Genomic DNA, 16800 nt, shown 5'->3' with positions numbered 1-16800 from the left:
AAAAATACCCCCCGAGAGGGGAGGGCCACGCCGCAATCCCCTCTCCTCCACTCTCCTCCTGGGATCCTGGGCACGCACGCACACGCGTCCGGCGTTGAGTTTTAAGTCACCGGGTCTGGGGTGCGAACCGTGGTCAACAACGTGGGAGTCCAGCGACAAAGCCATTACACTAACTGCTGGTCCCACTTCTTCTTCTTCTTTTTTTTTTTTTTTAAAGATTTTTGCCACAGGATGTGTGCATTCACCAGAGAGAGACAGTGAGAAGGAAAGTGAGAAATCACCCCCAGGGGGATAGCCATGCCACAATCTCTTCTCCTCCATTCTCCAGGATCCTGGGCACACATGCACACATGTCCAACATGATTTTTAAGCCTCCAGGTCTGGGACTTGAACCATGGTAGGCCATGTGGAAGCCTAGCACCTTAACCACTACACCACCTGCTGGCTCCTTCCCTACTTCTTAAACTCGTTGTTCTTGTTCTCACATCCCACTTTCTGATTTGTTAGCTCCTCTGAAAATAACTGGATATGTTTTTTTCAGGGAGCACCACGTACTGTGTATTGATTGTGCACTTGTGACACAACTTATCTATGATGCTCTTTCCTTCTACAAAGAACTACTCTGACAGGTGTTCAAGAGTGAACCCACTTACCCTAAGGAAGCTAATCTATACAGCCTTCTGGGTGAGAAGCTCTTACATGGCCTTTTCTAGGTCTGTCCATGAGAGTCCTCCCTAGGACCTATTGGTTATTATTGGCAATATTCCTATTATTGGAATAATGATTATTATTCCAATTCTCAGGAGAGATGGAGAAGAGACCAAATCATAACCTCTAACCCTGATAACTATATCCTGCCTCACTGCCAACTTGAGCCTAAGTGCTGTGTGCCCCATGTGACATCCCATAGTACCCAGCACTGCCAGTTTCTGTCCCAGATGGGTTCCCCATGGTTACCATGGCAGCACATCAATAAAGAATACCCTGAGCCACCATGATTCAGTAACAGAATACAGCAAGAATCCATGCACCATCGAGCACAGAGTACATGCTTAATAACAGTGCTTTCAAATAAATGAATATGCATAAGTGAATCTCCACCTCCACCCACTTTTTAGGTGAACAGTAAATATTTTCTCAACCTTATGTAAAGCTACTACATAAACACAGTTTTGAGGGCCCTTTCTAGACACATACAAGAGAATACTGCATAAACACAGAAATTCCTACACGGAAGTTCTTAAAAGTTCCACTGTGAATAAGAACTTCAAGAATAAATATCTCATGGCTGGCATGGCCTTGTGACTAAGGCAGCCGGATCACACATGGTCAATCACACAGCTCTAGTCCCAGATTCTGTGGCTTGAAAAACACACTAAGCATATGTATATTCGTGCCCAAAATCCTGAAAGGAAGGAGAGATGGAGAAGGGATTATGGCATGATTATTTCCTGAGGGGTGGGGGTAGAGGATATTGCCTCCTCTTCCTCTCTCTTAGTCTCCCTGACTCTCTTTGGTAAGTGCATACACTCTCTAAGTTAAAAACAAAAATGAAAAAAGAATAAATATTTCTGTTATTCTTCAGTTTATTTTTAAAATATTATTATTTAGCTTGACCAGAGAGAGACAGAGGGAAAACAAGAAAAGGAAAACGAGAAAGCAAACCACGAGGTCCGGGCCTGAACCAAGGCAGGCTATGTAGGAGTCCAGGGCCCTAACCACCACAGCACCTGCTCATCCCAGTTCATTTGTTTTGCAAATACAGCCTTTATAGAGTTAGGGGATGTCGTGATGATAAAAAAATGAGACTTGCCCTCTAGGTAATAGCAAATGGGACACAGCTAATAACAACAAGGGAAAGAAAGAATTAAGCACCATTGCAGTTAATAGGGCTCAAGAGGAAAGAAAATCCTTAAGGCAGACTTAGTAGAACTTCCCATAGCAGTGATTCTTCAAACATGGCTTCTTGCTCATCTACCTAAGAATTGCTTTAGGCTTCTTCCTAGCTCTATTTCAGAAGTCTGGAAACACAATCTCATGGGTGGAACCAATTTTGTGCATTTTTAACAAGTTCTCTGGTGATTTTTTTAAAAGGGCCCCCACGCACACTTTGATGCAGCATCCTCAATGCACGGCTCTCCTTTTCAGCTTCTGTGATGTGTCAAGCAAAGACCAATACTCTCAAAGTCAAAAGACTTGGGATCACATTGCAAGTGACCTTCAGCAAGACACTTACCCTCTCTGAGCCTCAGTTTCCTCATATATAAATTTTTTTCTTTAATAATTATTTTATTTAACTTTATTTATTTTCATTTGACCAGAGAGGGACAGAGAGAGAGAGAGAAAGGGAGAGCGAGAAAGGAAGTCACCAGGTCCTGGACTTGAACCACGGTCGGCCATATGGGAGTCCAGCGCCATTAACCACCCCATCACCTGCTGACCCGAATTGGGGATCTTAATACCACTCCAAAGGCTTGTTGGGACAATTGAAAGATCTAATGCACACTGTTGGTAATTAGGGCTCTTCATCAACTGCTTCCTATTTTCTCTCTTCCTGGACACGTTAAGATCACACACTCTGGTCTCTCCTATAGTTGGGTGAGGTCGCATGTCTAATACTAGCCAATGGGTTCTGAGCAGAAGAGATGTGTGTAACGAATACTTCTTGATTAGAGCATTTACCTGCTTATGGAAGATTACCCAGAACTCTCTTTTCTCTCTGACAAAACAAATGGCACTGTTTGAGATGATGGCTACTCTGGTAGCCTGGATCTTTGAGTGATTAGCATAAACCAAGATCTCTGCCACGCCAAAATGGACATGCACCATGCATGAGAAAAACAAAAACAAAAACATAAAACCCTTCATTCTAGGTTAAGAACTTGGGGACTGCTTATTACTACTGTATAGCCTTGCCATTCCTGGCTGATAGAGCATATGAAACTCTAAAATGCACTATTACAAAGCTCCTGGACACTTTGAGATGGCCCATCCTATGCTATTCTGCAGTGACTTCAGTATTTTAGAGCCAGTATCTAGCTCCCAGCTGGTTTTGGTAGTGGCCCCGCAGAGCCACTGGAGTTCTACATTCTTTTTTTTTTGGGGGGGGATGTGGGGGAAGAGATTTTCACTATAGGGCGCGTGCACTCGCCAGACAGACAGAGAGAGACATAGAGACAGAAAGTGAGAAATCACCCCCCGGGGGGATGGTCACGCTGCAATCCCTTCTCCTCCATTCTCCTCTCAGGATCTTGGGCACGCACGCACACGCGCCCGGCGTGAGTTTTAAGCCACCAGGTCTGGGACGCGAACCATGGTCGACTATGTGGGAGTCCAGCAACATAGCCATTACGCTAACTGCTGGTTCCCTGGAGTTCTACATTCTTACACAAGTTGGTTAAGGCCTTGAAAGTCAGACTCCAAAGCTTGTACTCTATTTATTCTAGGTTTCTCAGGAGGGGAGTGGCCTGATCAGAAATCTATTTAAAGAGGCCCACTCAGGAGAGGTATGTTAGAAGAGGGACGGAAGAGGGGCCTGTAGTAGGTAAGGCACTGGACTCCCACATGGCCGGCCACAGTTCCAGTCTTGGACGGGCCGGCTTGAAATTCACACCAGGCACATGGGCATGCGTGCCCAAAATCCAGAGAGGAGAATGGAGAAGGGAATGTGGCATAGCCATCCCCTCGAGGGGGTAATTTTTCACTTTCTCTCCTCTGTCTCTCTCTCTTTCAGTCTCTAGCAAGCAGCACATGTGCCCTAAAGCAAAAATTTCTCTTAAAAACATAGGGAGGGAAGAAACAATTTTGCAAATATTAAATGATAGTTTATTCCCCTCAGGATGATGAGAGGTGTCTAGGGGATTTGGGGTAAAGGCACCAGAGATGGAAACTATTGGAGCTTCAATTTTCTTGGGGTTCTGGGAAGCCCACCTGCAGTGGGAAACACATGGTCTAGTAATTGACCTCCCAGTAAGTTATTTTCCATCCTTTGACACTTGCCTTCCTCCAGGCATGCCTGTGTCCCCAATTCCGGAGGTCCAAATCTAGAAGGAAGCCAACAATTCTCTCCTCAGGACCACCTTCTGGGCTCAAAGGATTTCCTTTTATTTACATGTCACATTCCCTGTGGTTCCATTTGACTTTATTTACTATATCGTTATATGATTCCCTGGGGATCCATGAGCAACAGGGATTTCTATAACCAGGTAACACTTTTTTTCAAAAATGTATTCAAGTTTTTACCCTTCCTTTTTGCCACTGGGCCTCTGAGTATGGTATTAAAAATAATAACTGTCCCTTAGGGCCTGTGCACCTGGAGTGTGGCGCCTGTGAAAAACGCAAAACAAGGGTGAGAACTTTTGGGGGATAGGGGGAAGCAGGTCCTGAGATAAGCCCTAAACAGTTCTATGTTTATGTTTTCTCCAGAGTATAAGAGCTCAGAGTTTCTGTGTGGTACCCTCGTAAGCTCCCACTGGAGGAAGCCACATGAGTCTGGACCACCTGGTGTCCCCAGACTAAGAAGAAGAGACAGAGGCCACCCTCTTGAGAGGCGAGTCCTACCAGACTTGGCTCTCAATATGCTTCCTAGCCCCATGACTTGAGGCAAGTCCTTTAGGCCTCTCTCAGTCTATTTCCGTACCTCCAAACAGGCTAATCATGGCTGTCCTGTTGTATCTCATGACGACTGAGAATTTTTAAAAAAATCATTTATTCAGTAAGTATTCATTGATAGCCTTCTGTGTGCTAGGCACTGTTCCAAGTGTTGAAAAGCAGTAAACAAGACCAAGTCCCCACCTTCAGAGACAGACAGTAAGTTACAAATAAATATAAATTAACATAACTGCTGTGAAAGGAAATGAAACAGGCTAGGGTGAAGGTGCGTATGTGCTATCAGGATTGTCAAAGACTTCAGTCTCTGAGGAAGTGACATCTGAACAGCAACCTGGATGACATTTAAAGCCATAGTATGTGATGACATGGCAAGTGAGAGTGAAGAGCAAAAAGAGGTCCGATGACCAATCCCCAGCCAGAACATCATCTAAAGTCCCTGAAATGGAAAAGGACTTGTAAAATGGGAGTGAAGACCCTCAGAACACTGCCCAGAACTCTAAGGCACTGGAATGAAAGCTTTGGCTTTGTTTGGTTTTGCAGTCCATATTCCCACACCTCTGAGAAGGGTGGGCTCTCTGGACCATTTAGTTAGCTGAGCATCGAGACAAATGGGCAAGCGGGAGCTAGGAATAAAGGTATCCCTAAGGGAACCAGGGTGGGGAGCTGTGTGGCAAAAGCGTCAGCAGGGGAAATCCTTGGTGTTGACAGTGTTCACAAAGGGACTCTAGAGAGAGAAATTTTCAAGTTATTTTCTTTGACTCCTCTGTGAAATCCCTAATAACATCTCGATAGTTTGCGAATGCTCTTGTGTGAGTGGATGTGTGAGGTGAGTAAGAGGGACATGAGGAAGTACTGGGTTACACCAGAGAGATGAACCATGTGACCAATCAGACAGCATATGCAGACTTAAAGCGGTCACCTAACACCGCCTCAGTGCCTACCAACAAGATCACTGTGATGAATTAAGTACAGTGTTTGCCCTCAGGAACTTATGATTAATTTTTTCCCCTTTATTTATTGCCTTCTACCCCTGAATAAAATATCAGCTCCTTAAGAGCAGAAGTTTTGTATCATCATTTTGTATTATGCCTAGAACTATGTCTGGCCTACAGTAAGTGCTCAATAAACATTTACTTAATGAATGATTCCTCTCATCACTATCTGGTATATTAGCATAGCTGGGTCTATTCAAATCATTAGCTAAAGATTCCTGACTGCCATACAAATCCCTGTGGAATAAAAAAAAAAAGTAGTAAATAAAACCCATGCACGTATTCAACTTTTGTTGTGAAAAAGACCACATGGTAAGCACATGAGGGAGTCAATGGGGACTCAGATAAAGACCCTGCCCTCTTCAGTCTCATAGGAGACAAAGAGAGGTCTCAAAACAAACAAACAAAAAAAACATAAAACAACAACAAAACATCATACTTAGTACAAGGAAAAAGTGCTTAGAGCCATAAAAGAGGGAGAGCCCTTGTTTAAAGAATAACCTCCTTCTAGAGAAATCAGCCAATAATAATAGATGGGAACAAAACTAGCAGGAGCACCATTAACTAAATATGGTTATTTCATGTTCACAATATTAAGCACTTTTTTTTTTTTGGAGAGATTTTCACTATAGGGCGCGTGCGCTCGCCAGACAGACAGAGAGAGACATAGAGACAGAAAGCGAGAAATCACCCCCTGGGGGGATGGTCACGCCGCAATCCCTTCTCCTCCATTCTCCTCTCGGGATCTTGGGCACGCACACACACGCGCCCGGCATGAGTTTTAAGCCACCGGGTCCGGGACACGAACCGCGGTCAACTACGTGGGAGTCCAGCGACATAGCCATTACGCTAACTGCTGGTTCCCACTAAGCACTTTTCACATATTATTTTATCTTATGGTTTTAAGATCTCATTAAAGTTGTTTTTTTTTTTTTTTTTTTTTTTTTTTTTTTTGCTATAGGGCACGTGCACTCGCCAGACAGACAGAGAGACATAGAGACAGAAAGCGAGAAATCACCCCCTGGGGGGATGGTCACGCCGCAATCCCTTCTCCTCCATTCTCCTCTCGGGATCTTGGGCACGCACGCACACGCGCCCGGTGTGAGTTTTAAGCCACCGTGTCCAAGATGCGAACCGCGGTCGACTACGTGGGAGTCCAGCGACACAGCCATTACGCTAAGTGCTGATCCCAAGATCTCATTAAAGTTTTACAACTCACTCTACAGCTCAAAATGTGTTCCCAGAACCCAGGAGTTAGTTAGAAATGACAAATCTTGGGCACCATCCAGCAACTACCAAACCAGAATTGGCATTTTAACAAGACCACCAGGAAACTCGTGAGAAGCACTGATTGAAAAGTCACGTTATCTTCATCTCGCAGCTGAAGAAACCAAGTCTGAGAGGACTTATGTGACAGGTGACTTGCCCCAAACCATTCAGCTATAGAGGAGCAGAGTCATTGAAACCAGGTCTGCCTCAAAGACAGTTTTTAACCACTGAGCCAACCTACAGGTACCTAAGCAGGATTCTGAGATACAGGCAGGACTGGGGCATCTAGAGAATGGAGGAAAGGGGACTACAGGGAGAAATGTGTCAGCAAAAGCTTGGCGGGGTTTGGCTTTGGACATAGTAGAGTTGGGTCTGGCTGCAGCTCCAGAAGTTGGAAGGGGTCAGGTGAGAAAGGACAGCTGGAGTGGTTTACATCGAATATCTTTATCCAAGAATAAAAAGTTACCAGTTAATTCAGTGGTAGAGAAGAGCTGCCTCGAGTCCCAGTACAGAAGGCCTATACTGACTCAGAAATGCCTCGTCCTCAATGGCTCATCTTGAGGGCAGGTGACTTAATTCTCACCTCATGTCCCATGTTCGTATGATGAAGAAAATGTACTTGCTTTTTACCTTGGGGAAGCCACATTAGTATCAAAGTGGCAGAAAGTTAGTTTTCAATGAAAAGGTAAGAGGGAAAAAAGGATCTATGGCAGTCAGAACTCTACTAGCACTGACAGAGGAGGGGAGAAAGAATTCCCTTCCGACACTATGAGGCATACAAGACACCAGTGTGAATAACTACAAACTTTATTAATTGAGCAACTGTAATAGGGTTAATGATTTAAAGTCTTTCTTCAAATCAAAGCAAACGCCCCCAGTTGTGTGGAATAAGGAATAAGTGCAGAACGAAAGTGGACTCCAGCCAACCCAGACATTATGGCCGCCTCCTCCACCTCTCAGGTGCCTCAGTCCTTGATTGGAGTCCCTTCCCACTACCTCCTGCCTCCCACTCAGCTACAAACTGCTTCCCAGTCATTTCTCTTAATCATTCTGACCCTGAGGCAATTCCACACCAAGTGATTGCTACTTTACATGTGAAATTACACATCCAATGGAGTCAGACCATACTCGGCTCAGCTCCTTCATCTATAAAAATGGGGATAATATTACCTTAGGGAGCTGTTATGAGGATGAAATGAGAGAATGGGTGGAAAGTAGTTAACACCCAGCTTGACACACAGTAAACACAATAAAGGGAGAAGAAATTCCCACTCTCCTTTGACTCCTTCCTGTCCCTTAATCTCTTTCTTTGTTTCTTTGTCACATTTTGAACTTCTCCACAACCCAGAGAAGAAATTAATTACACCCAATAAGTCAAATTAGAGTTTTCTGCTGTGAGGAATAAGGAGACAACAGAAGAAGTAGAGCTCACTGCCTGTCTCCTTGGCTGATATAGCAGACACTCCCTACCAGACCAAGCAGTGGTTGTGGAGGATGTTTTATTGTAACTGAGCTCACAAGGTGTGTAAACCCCTGACCACCCAGGGGCAAAGAGAATAAGTTTTGTTGTTCAGAATAGGATGGTGGGAACAGCACTGGCAGCAAGAGAAACTCAATGTACAGGGGCTGCCCCAAGCTCTGAACATCTGTTTTAGTGAGTCATTTGGTTGTGAGTCAAATAAGGAAGGCTGATCATAAGGGTCTACATGGACTGTTAAGGATGACGGGATCTTACGGAAACTCAGGAATAAGACCATAGCAGGGCTGGGTCTCCCAGAATGTAGAATGAAGGTCTGTAGCCACAGCAGCCACAAGGCCCTCAGCTGCTGGAGTCTGTGGGACTTCTCTCATGACATGTCTCAGTCACTCTGAAAGAGCCTGCTCCATTCTCTTCCCATCTGAGTCTACAGAAACTTTCCTCTACTTCACTATTTCCTGATTGCTCATAATAGTAGTTTACCAGAACTCCTCAAAGACCTGACCCTACCACATGGTCTCTTGCTACCGTTTCAGCTTCAATCTCAGTAGGTTAGTATCCTTCTAAAGTACCTGGTTCAAATTTCTAAGAAAAAGCAAGCATCTTTTTCCCACCAGGTCTTATCACAGGTCTCTAGTAAGCCTATAAATTGGATTTGACGTCCATCTCTGATCATCAGTTTTGAGCAGGGGATAGGGATTGAGCAAGATTTTATGGGAGAAAGCATGCTATCTAGGGCTGTCACTGCATCAACAAGAGTTCTCAGAAAAGGCTGTGGGAACAGCAAGCACCAGGGATGACATGTTAAGTACATCTTCATGAGCCCTGCAACTAACTTTCCTCACCTCCGCTGCTATACACAGACAACCAAGAGGTCCTCAATCAATAATGCCCAAGTGTCCCGTGGGGAGTGGATTAAAGAACTATTTGATGAGATTCTTCTGTCTCCTTCTTTCCCTCTCAATGTGTTCATGAAAGGGAGGTGATGTCTTCTCATTTTTGTCTTTTTTCTCTTTTTTAGTTTTGCTATGGGGTGTTTGAGCTTGCTGGAGAACAACCGGGAGTAGCAAAGCACCCCCTGGGGTGGACGGTCAGGCAGCAATTCTTTCTCCTCTATTCTTCTCTCAAGATTTTGGGCAAGCATGCACATGCACCTGGTGTGTTTTTCAAGCCACCAGGTCCAGGACTTGAACTACACAGTCAGCCATGTGAGATCCAACCACCTTAACCACCATGCCACCACTGGCTCTCCATTTTTTTCTTATAAAGATGAACTGAGCTAATCCTGACTGCAATCTCTCCAACCTTCTTCTTTCTCTGAATCATGTTGCAGCCATTACTCAGCGTGGAGGGGTCTATGGTAGCTGTAACTTTTGTCTGCCTTGTGTAACTTTCTCTTTGGTTCCTTGGGGAAACTCCACTCCCAACTCTGTTGAGTCCTGGTGAGGCAGTCATTCACAGCACTTTGCCCTCCACTGTAGTGGCTAAGTAAGCAGGATATCCCACTTTCCTTCCAGGAACAGGGGCCTCTCTGATGAGTTCCACTGAGGAAGAAAGTCAAATTAAGACAACCATGGCTGAGAGATACAGAGGAAAGGAGAGAGAGTGTGGGTGGTTTTGTTTGTTTGTTTGTTTTTTTGGTAAAGTCAACAAATACTCTTTTTAAAGTTCAGAAAGTCTAAGCTGAACATCTGCAACCAAAAGAGTTCTATTTTCACAAGTGAATTCTTTTTCTTTTTTCTTTTTGGAGATATTTTTGCTATAGGGAGTGTGCCCTTGCCAGAAAGACAGAGAGATAGAAAGTGAGAAATCACCCCCTAGGGGGGATGGACACACCGCAATCCCTTCTTCTCCATTCTCCTCTCAGGATCTTGGGCACGCACGCACACATGCCCGGTTTAAGTTTAAGCCACTGGGTCTGGGACTCGAACCGCGGTCAACTACATGGGAGTCCAGCGACATAGCCATTATACCAACTGCTGGTCCCCAGAAGTAAATTCTTTGAGCTCTCCTTTTTCTCTCTGTAAGCTACTAAATGACTCTAATCAAAGCTGACACAGTATATTTACAACCAGCCTGCCACCAGACAGGAACAACGTAAATGGAGTGCAAATGGTCTAAGTTCCTGAACTGTTCAAAAGAAGGTAAGGGTATTTATTACCTCTAACTTTAATATACCCACCTTAGTTAAATGAAAATTTCTAGGGTAACAACTAAAGAAGAGAAGTTTATAACACCCAAACCAGTAGAAGGAAAATAAGTAAATGATTAAAAGTAACTCAAGGGCCAGTCCCATAGCCTAGTGATTAAGGGAGTTGGATCCCACATGGCCAGCCATGGTTTGAATCCTGGTCCCAAGTAGCTTGAATAAAACAGCAGGCACATGTGCATGAATGTCTAAAATCCCAGCAAGATGAAAAAATGGGAGAGAAAGAATTGAGGCATGACCACACTCCTTTAGGGGAGTTTCTGACCACTCCTGCCCTTCTCTCTTTCTAGCAGGTGCACATGCCCTGTGGCAATTAAAAAAATAAAAAGTAACTCAAAAGAAGGGAAGAGAGCTAAAATGAAATGGAAAACTGGTAGGACAAATATATTGAAAGCATAAAAGACTAAACCCAGTCAGTGATTATATTAAGTGAAAATATCCACTTAAGAGACAAAGAGAATCAAGCTATAAAAAAAAAAAATTGACTATATGCTGTTTGTAGGAGAGATATCTAGAACACATAGATATAGAAAAGGTGGAACTACAAGGATGGAAAGAGATATACTTCCTACCATTTAACCAAAAATAGATGGTGTAGCTATACTATCAGATAAAATAGACTATAAGGCAACCAAAAATTTTACTAGAGATTAAAAAGGTAAATTCTGAGGCCAGTAGGTGACATGATAGTTAAGGCACTGCACTACCACATGGCTAACGGCGGTTCAAGCCCAGACCTGGATACTTGGTTTCTTTCTCTCTCTCTCTCTGTCTCTGTCTCTGGTGAGTACATGTGCCCTATAGAAAATGAAAATAAATAAATAAAATTAATTAAAAAAGCAAATTCATAATGATAAAAGGTTAATCTGTCAAGAAGATATAACAACTTTTATTTGTATGCACTTGATAATATGGGCTCAAAGATGTAAAGTAAAAAATCAGAGGGCGAAATAAACACATTCATAATCATAGTTGGATTTTTTTTTGGAGAGGCTTTTGCTATAGGGCACGTGTGCTCAACAGAAAGACAGAGAGAGACAGAGAGACAGAAAGTGAGAAATCACTCCCCAGGGGGGTTGGCCATGCTGCAATCCCTTCTCCATTCTCCTCTTGGGATCTTGAGCATACATACACATGTGTGCCTGGCATAAGTTTAAGCCACCGGGTCCAGGACTCAAACTGCGGTAGACTACATGGGAGTCCAGCGACAGCTTTCTTATACCAACTGCTGTCCCCCATAGTTGGATTCTTTTTTTTTTTTTTTTTTTTTTGCTATAGGGCGCGTATGCTCACCAGAAAGACAGAGAGAGACAGAGAGACAGAAAGTGAGAAATCACCTCCCAGGGGGATGGCCACGCCGTTGGACTTCCACATGACCGACCTAGTTCAAGGCCTGGACCTAGAGGCTTGCTTTCCCACTTTCCCTCTATCTCTTTCTCTCTCCCTCTTTCTCTCTGTGGTCAAGTTAAATAATAATAATAAATAAAATTAAATACATAATTTCAAAAATCTGATCATAAACAGATCCCTAGTAGACACTTCAACAAAATTTAAAGGATTAAATATAGAACACATCCACAATCAATTACTAAAAGATAACCAGAAAATACTCATATATTAGAAGATAAGAAACACATTTCTTGGGGCTGGCAGGTGGCGTGGTGGTTAAGGCGCTCGACTCCCACATAGCCAACCTGTTTTGAGTCCCGGACCTGGCGGCTTGTTTTTGTACTTTCTCTCTCTCTCTGTCACTCTGTCCTTCTCTAGTCAAATTGAAATAAAAAAAACAAACAAATAAATAAATAAATAAATAAAGTTCAATAAAATAATTCTTTAAAAAAAGAGAGAGAAAGAAACACATTTTTTAAATGCCTGTAGGTCAAAAGAAATCACAATGGGAATTAGAAAATACTTAGAAACAAGTGACAAAAATACTACATTATTAGGCCAGCTGGTGGGGTGGTGGTTACAGTGGTTGGATCTCACGCAGCCAGAAGTGCCTTTCAAGTCCCAGATCCGGTGGCTTGAGAAACATGCCAGGCACATCTGCCTGAGTGTCCAAAATCCCAAGGGGAGAATGGAGTAGAAGAGACTGCAGTGTGGCCATCCATCCTGGGTGAGGGAATATATTTTTACTTTCCCTCTTTCTCCCTCTGTCTCTCTTTCTCTGGAGAGTGCATATATTCTATAGTAAAAAACTAAAAAAAAAAAAAGCTGGTTCTCTGAAAAGAACCTCTACTGAAACTGAACAAAAAAAGGGGGGGGAGGGGGTAAAAGCATAACAATGGAATGGAAAAGAAAGATATCTCTACAGATACTATAGACAGTAAAAATTGCCTTCTGTCTCTCTTTTCAGCAAGCATGTGTGTACTCTGGCAAACTAAAAAAGAAAAAAAACTTAAGGAGAAAGATATTGAGTCTGCAATCAAAAGCAGTATCACAAAAGAATGCAAACCTCCAGGGCCAGGCTGCTTCATCATTGAGTTCTATCAAATATTTAAGAGACAAACAAGAAGAAACTAAAATGGATAGCGGAAGAAGAAAATGAACCTTAGTTACACTTCTGGACCAACTGAAGAGGCAAGGTTTTAGAGTGGCCCATTCACTTTACCCTCGTGTAAGTCTTCCCAGAATCCCAGAGAAGCTGCACCTGGATGGAGAGAACTTACCAGATAGAGCATCTGAATGGCGCAAGAGGGGGACTGTAGAGAACACTACTGGTGTTCCATCCAGGTCCTCTTTTTTTCTAAGAATTATTTATTTTATTTTATTTATTATTACTTTTTAATTTGACCAGAGAGAGAGAAAAAGGGAAAATGAGAAAGCAAGCCACCAGGTCCAGGACTCGAATCATGGTCAGCCATTTAGAATCCAGCACCTTAACCACCACACCACCTGTCGGACCTCACCCTGGTCTTCCTTAATGGCTAGGACATCCACCCTCCAGATGTATGTGTCAGCTGGTAACGACTCACAGGTGCCTCTTTCTCCAGAGAACTGCCACCTCTACTTCTCCTCCCCTCCTTTTCCACCCATCTTGCTCCCCTCATTTTCCTCTTTCTGAGCACTTCTCTCAATATATCACTTGAATAAGAATCTCTACTTCAGGCTCTGCGGCTGCAGAACAGGACCTAAGACATCACCATTTAAGGGGTGAAAAGAGCCACAGAGCACAAGAAGATACTTTTGAAATATTTGATAAGGAACCACTAACCAGAAAACATAAACAACTCTGAAAAAACAATAAGAAATAGTTAAAATAGGCAGAAGACTTGAAAAGCCAGTTCACAAAAGAGGTCATCCAATTTAACCAATGAAAAAGTGCTCAACATAGATAGTAACCAAGGAAAAATTAAACTCACAACAGCTAATATAACACACCCATGATTATAGTTTAAAGATTAAAGCAGACAAAACCCACGTATTTACAACGATGTGAAGTAACTGGAACTTTCATAAGCTACAGGTAGGAAAGTAAATCACTTAGAATACTGTTTGGCATTGTCTAGTGGAGCAACTTCACTTTGATGTCAGTAATCTAAAGAAATTTGTTTACATATACAACTGAAAATGTCTAAGGATGTCCTTGTCAATCTATAAGCAGAAACTATAAGCAACTCAGGCCAGCAGGTAGTATGGTGGTTAAAGTGGCTGGATCCCAAGTGGCTGACTAAGTGTTTAAGTTCCAGACCCTGTGACCAGGCGTGTGTGTTGCACAGCCAAAATTATGAGAAGGGATTGTGGTGTAGTCATCCCTTGTCCAGGGGGTGCTTCACCACCTTCCTTCTCTCTCTCCTGTCTCCCACATGTCCTATAGCAAATTAACCAGAAAAAAAACCCCAAAACTATAAGCAACCTATCAACTATTGGATGAATAAATCTATTGTGACATATTCCTACACTGTTAGTTATGAAAATAAGTCAGACTGCCACATGAATGTATCTCACAAACAACAAGTTGAGCAAAAGAAGCAAAACATAAGATGCGAACAGTAGATTCTATATGTATAAAACTTAAAAACTAGTAAAACTAAGTTATATGGTTTAAGGATGCAGATGTAGGTGATAAAACTACAAAGCAAAGAAATGATTATCATGAAAGTGGGTTTCTTTTGGGGAGGATGTTCTAATGTAGAAGGAGGTACTGGATACAGGTAATGTTCCATTTGTTGACATGATGGTTATATGTGTATTCCCCTTATAATTATGTTAAACTATATGTTTGTAGATTTTTTCCAAATGCATATTTGTTATATTTTATATTTTAAAAGTTTAAAATGAGCCTGGCCCTTATAGCACAAGCAGGAGGGCACTGTTGTATGGTGGCTGAAGTCATATGGAGGTTAATTTTCCTACCCAAGGTAAACAGCCCAGGGAATGGTGGCATGCACCTATAGCCCTACTTAACCGGATAGTAGGGACAGGAGGATAGAGTGACATTGTGAGAGCCTGTCAAAAATACCTCTCTCTCATTTAAAACAAAAAAAAGTATAAAACAGAGAGAATGAAATACATATACTGATTATTGTTTGATTATTAGAAAAATTGAGAACTAGAGCCAGCGGGTAGTATGGTGGTTGAGGCACTGGATCCCACATGGCTGACTCCCAATTCCTGTCTTAGACCTGGTAGCTTGAAAATCACTCCGGATATCAATATGTGCATGCCTGAAATCCCAAGAGGAGAATGGAGGAGAAGGGATTGTGGCATGTCCCAAGTAGAGAAATCCCTTGGGTGGTCTGGGATGACCATAACCAAAGCTGCTAGCACGAAAGGGCCCAATACACCCTAAATGGGAACTCCCCAGAGACCAGGGGAACCCAGTCTGGTAATAGGCTCAATGCAAGGCCGCAAGTGTGCTGCTAGTGGTGTTTGAGGATGCTAAGCATGTGAGCATAAACTGAAAAGCTCTAACCTTGGTATCCAAGCATGAGATCACGCTGGCAGGGATCTGGTCCACTAAGGGCGTTGAGCAGCAATGACCACACATCCTAGGACCGTGCAGGACAGCTCTTCAATAGTGATACCACACAGCTGTGTCAGAAACAATGGGGATGGACTGCTCAGGCACTGAAGTAAGACTAACCCCTCTGGACTTTGCAAGCACCCAGAGAGCTTAGAAGAGGAAGACTTCAGAATTCTCAGTAATAAGGGTAATTAGAGAAATTGGGAGCCCACTTGGAAAAAATATAGAACTACACGACTGCATTAGAACCCAACTTGTGACATGAGACATCCGAGTTAAGCATCTAAGCTGAAATAGACGACATTTAATCGAATGTCTCTTTGTATACAATATCAAATATTTTAGACGAGTGGGAAACTAATTAATCACTAAGCTGACAAAATGAGGGTAATGAGAGAAATTAGCAGACACTTCAAACAAAGCCTATGACAGGCGACTCAAGAAGAGGTTCATTCATTAAGGCAAACTCGAAGAACAAAATGCTTCTTGTACCATTTATTACTATGTGAATGTGGTATGAGAAAGGAAATTGTTTCTTTCACATCTTCCTTAAAAAACAGGCCATGTCTTCCAGGTTGACCAGGACACTGTCTCACCTCTGAGAACTCTTACTGACTCCCTACCTTCACCTTTATAAAAAGGCCCCGCTGATTTGCCCCTTGCACGAGCTCATGTCCACAGTTTTATTCTCTCCAAAGATTCCGAGCTCTTTAAGGCCAGGGTCTATATGTGTGTTTATCTATTTCTGCTTACTCCCACTCTTCTTGGCCTTACCACCAATGCACGTTTATTGAAGGAAAAGAAGGGAGGGAGAGGGAAAAAGGGAAGAACAGTATGACAGCAGTGCAACTAAAAAAAAGAAAATCCATAGTGTGACTGCTTGACCACTTACTGCTTACCAGCTACTCGCGCTATCATAAAAAGACAATTCCCCTAATAACCATGGAAACCAAATGAAGGCCCTGTGGTGAGGGCAGTTCTTTTCAGAAATCTAAAAACAGTAAGAGGCTTGAAAGCAAAAAGACAAAGAAATCCAAGTGATTCAGGCCAAGAGGAAATCCTTTCCTGAAAGCCCTGACAAAGTGGCATTTTCTCCAGTCTCTGAAATCTCACCAGGCTTCAACAAGGACTCTGGAAACTGCTGAGAGGGATCATGAAACAATTCTGGCTTCTCTGTGTACTCTGTCCCTTGGGGCCAGCTGCTGAGGCAAGCTCACTGGGAGCTGGAACTTACTGTTATTGTAAACCTACGGAGAAACAGCAGAGTATATATATA

The 16800-nt window shown here is 42.9% G+C and overlaps 1 protein-coding gene across 1 annotated transcript in view; it reads right to left on the bottom strand.

The window, feature by feature from the left end:
* The window catches only part of FBXO10 (F-box protein 10), a 58448-nt gene extending 41750 nt beyond the window's left edge, over nucleotides 1-16698 (bottom strand). The window contains exons 1-2 of the mRNA XM_006143736.3: nucleotides 16638-16698; nucleotides 15474-15592 (exon numbers count right to left, since the gene is read on the bottom strand). Of these exons, the coding sequence (XP_006143798.2) occupies nucleotides 15474-15548 (75 nt within the window). The 5' untranslated portion in view covers nucleotides 15549-15592; nucleotides 16638-16698. The remainder of the gene's footprint in view (nucleotides 1-15473; nucleotides 15593-16637) is intronic.
* Nucleotides 16699-16800: the final 102 nt, after the last annotated feature.

This window comes from Tupaia chinensis, unplaced genomic scaffold (genome assembly GCF_000334495.1).
Source record: "Tupaia chinensis unplaced genomic scaffold, TupChi_1.0 Scaffold000104_1, whole genome shotgun sequence".
In the NCBI taxonomy this organism is placed as follows: domain Eukaryota; kingdom Metazoa; phylum Chordata; class Mammalia; order Scandentia; family Tupaiidae; genus Tupaia; species Tupaia belangeri.
This window is presented reverse-complemented; position numbering and strand designations above follow the sequence as displayed.